Source organism: Eimeria acervulina, genomic scaffold (assembly GCF_000499425.1).
Source record: "Eimeria acervulina Houghton genomic scaffold, Eah_scaff820, whole genome shotgun sequence".
Lineage (NCBI taxonomy): Eukaryota > Apicomplexa > Conoidasida > Eucoccidiorida > Eimeriidae > Eimeria > Eimeria acervulina.
Window position 1 is genome coordinate 1 of NW_013549582.1, and position 3,442 is coordinate 3,442.

At 46.0% G+C, this 3,442-nt stretch overlaps 1 protein-coding gene across 1 annotated transcript; it reads right to left on the minus strand.

Annotated features, from left to right (window-relative positions):
• Positions 1–397: 397 nt before the first annotated feature.
• On the minus strand, positions 398–1,828 carry EAH_00049920 (hypothetical protein, conserved; the record flags this gene model as incomplete). Its single annotated transcript, XM_013394325.1, has 2 exons — positions 398–788; positions 996–1,828. 2 exons carry the CDS (start codon positions 1,826–1,828, stop codon positions 398–400), a joined length of 1,224 nt encoding a protein of 407 aa, XP_013249779.1.
• Positions 1,829–3,442: the final 1,614 nt, after the last annotated feature.

Genomic DNA, 3,442 nt, shown 5'->3' on the forward strand with positions numbered 1-3,442 from the left:
AAATTGCGCGGACCACGCTGCAGCACTGCTACCTCTCAGCACAACAAAGCAACTGCATTTATGCAAGAAAACTGAAGGGAGTGGGGAGTGTGGCATATATATAATATATATGACACACTCCCCACTCCCTACACTCCCAAGCGTCCCGACGCCGCATTAGTAGGTCAGCAGATGAGAAGAACAAGCAGCGGAAAGAACCAAATCTGCGCAGATGCCTTCCCGCTCATCATCAGGCTTATTCTTGCCAGACACTCGGAAGTCCAACTTACCAGACCATATGATGATAACTATTCCGTTGCGAAACCAGGAGCGCCCTTTAAGGGTCTGTATGCGTGCGGTACTCTCTGCACACAGCTGCATGTACCGGCCTCTGTACAAGCCAACAAACAGCAGCAGATCAGTCGTCACTTCCAAATAACTCGGCACGCCCTTTGTTATGCTTTTCTTTGCCGCCTCCTACCAAAGAAGACAATCCCTTAAAGAGCACATTTGCTGCCCGCACGTTCCTCGCAGTCACTTTCGAGCGTTCAAAGTTCGGAACGTTCTCTGGGGTTGTGTCAATTTCCATTGTGAGCAATCCTGAGCTGTCGTTGAGTCCCAGCACGCCTTCATCTGCCGTCCCATACAACGCGGGTCTCGATCGACCGAACAAATTCAATGCAAACACATGCACCGCCACACTGTCAAGTGCAGCAGACTTCACAGCGCTCCCCACGCCACTATTCGCCTGCCGGTGCACTCTCTCACAGAAAGTCTCCCCAAATATTCTCCACTCCATGTCCAGCAACCTGCACGACGCACACGCGCACTCATACGCAGATTTGGCTACCCTTACTACGCCCTTACTCTAAATCAATGAAGACAACGATGGTAAAAATTCCAATATTAATTTTAGGACATCTAGAAAAGGTAGGGCGGCTTAACATGCGTTACGTCACATCTACTCGTGAACATGATGCAGGTAGTTGTAATACAATTCGCAAATTACACCTCACCAGCGGAAGTAGCACCTGCCCCGGTACATCCAGCAGTCATTGACCGTTCCACGAAGAGTTGCAAACGCACTGCTTCTAACGACCATAGACCGGATCAAACCACCAGCCGTCCCATACTCTTCCTCTGCTTCCTCGTTCGCAGCAGCCAGCCCCGAGATCGCGCCAGAGACGAATTGCCAGTTGCTGGCAGAGACATCAAGGGGTCTGTTGAAGCCCACGCGGGGTTGGAGGAGGAGGTGAATCTCTGTTGGCGATCTGGGATCTGCCCCCTGTGAGAAGACTGTACCACAAAGATGGTTAAACATTCCGTACCCAGTCTCCTCGTCGGGGCAGCTATAACCGAATAGCACCTTTGCCCAAGGTAGAGGGTGCCCGAAGCGGTCCTTGTTCCACAGCGACAAGTGGGTGACTCTAACATCAACCAAGAACTCCGGAAAAGTGTTCCTCCACAGTTTAAACCGTCGGTACAGGTTCCAACTGGAGACATTCTTGCGCCGCCTCCGGTGTTCGCTCTCCCACGCAGGCCGTACTGCATCGTGCGCCCTCTCTAACATCGAGAGCCACGTACACAACTGAGGGCCGCTATAAAAAGGATCGAGTATTTCACCTCCCTCGGGGGTAGACCCTGGCCTGGGGGTTACTACCAGGTTGCCAGGCTTCCCCAACCTGCATCCTTCTGGGCCCAGAGACCACATACCAGAAGACAAGAAATCCCTCCTATTGACTGTCATGTCATCAGGCGAGTAAACACCGACATCTGCCCTAACAAAACCAGCAAAACCGGACAGCAGGATGAGAACGGCGCAGAAGGGGAGAGAACTAGCAGAAACCATCGTGGAAGAATACAGCCTAGGTGAAGTTGAGCGAGATCTAAAAAGGTATAATTGAAATTAAAAAGTAAAATGGAACAAAATTCAAATTAATAAACAGTTTCCTTTGGAAAAAAAACTCAACTACAACTCTGCAGACGGACGAAACGCCCAGGCGGGCGCGAGCCTGAGGCGATCGGCGAGAAAGCAGCGAAGCGACGGGCGAAGCCCCCCAAGATTTCTGGTTGCTTTTGCATTAAACAGACGGTTAAATTTAAATATAAACATTATTTTTATTCCTCCATTCCCCACACTTAATTGTCATTGATGATGATAGTGCAGAAACAACACCGGGCGTGCAACGCGAGACAACCTAGCCAACCGATCCTTGTAAGCAAGTTCCCTCCTGTAGCCATCATAAAGAATTTAATAAAATCTCTAATAATACTTGAACATCTCATTATTAAACAAGTGCAGAGTGTAGGAAGTTCCTACGCCTTCTACACTTTACACACGTTCAGTTAGGGGATGGCTTACTGCTTTTTCTGCTGTTTCCTGCATTCTGCTCTGTTAGGCCAACTCCATTAATTAAGCATTTATTAATTCAAATGAAAGATTTTGATATCGTTCTCAGTTGTTTATTCACTTTCATAATCTCTCGGTTTTCTTCTGACGCTTTCTGTTGCGTTTTATTTAAAAAAGAAATCCTCCTGTACGCCTGCAGTTTAACTACACCGAAGTTGTTGCCTTTGGGCCAGATATATGCGCATATGCTGTTAATATTAGATACATATATACATTTATACAATGTGTACAATTATGCATTGTCTATCAAAGGGCCTACGAATCTGGATGAAGCATGCAGAATTGCGAGAAAATAATCGAGCACACAGCGTAAAGAATGACAGTCTGACTAACAAAGATTATTATTTACTTACGGTAGTCTGATGAACGAAGATTATTGTTTACTTACGATGAATCCTTATCCCGATGCAACTATGAGTAAAGGCAAGTAGGATAGCCAATAAGAAATACAGATAAAGTAAACATATTGAAATTATATGGCTCATATAAACCCTTTCTGTTTTTTCTGATAGCCTGTCTGAATATGCAATCGCCCCTTCTAGCACTTCCTATTATAGGGGTTTGTAGATACAGGAGCGACATGCCTACGGGGTTGAGGCTGCATGCAAAGTGCAAGCAGCGGTAGTAAAGCAGAATATATTCGACATATAAATAGGAGAATATTTTAAGCTGCTGAATGCAGAGAAGAAGCCCTCAGTGATAACAGAGCTTGGCTGCTGAGCTGCGTAGCTCTCTCTATATGTATGGAAGCAGCGCATATGAAGGCATCAAATAATACGGTATAATGCATCTTTATAACCGTCTAATCTTATCTTGAAATGTCCTCTTTGCCAACAAATACGAAGAAGAATTTACCTTATCCCTTTCTTTTCAGTCTTTGTAATTGTCTTAGCAAGAGGGGCTCAGGCCAATGGACCACTATGGAGCGCCTCAGCCTTACAGCGCAGCTGCAGCTGCATTGTTCTATCAATTATCCTGTGTGTAATACCCTATTAAACCGAATAGCATTACATATCTTCTTGCATGCAAATACTCCTTAAAAAACATCTTTTT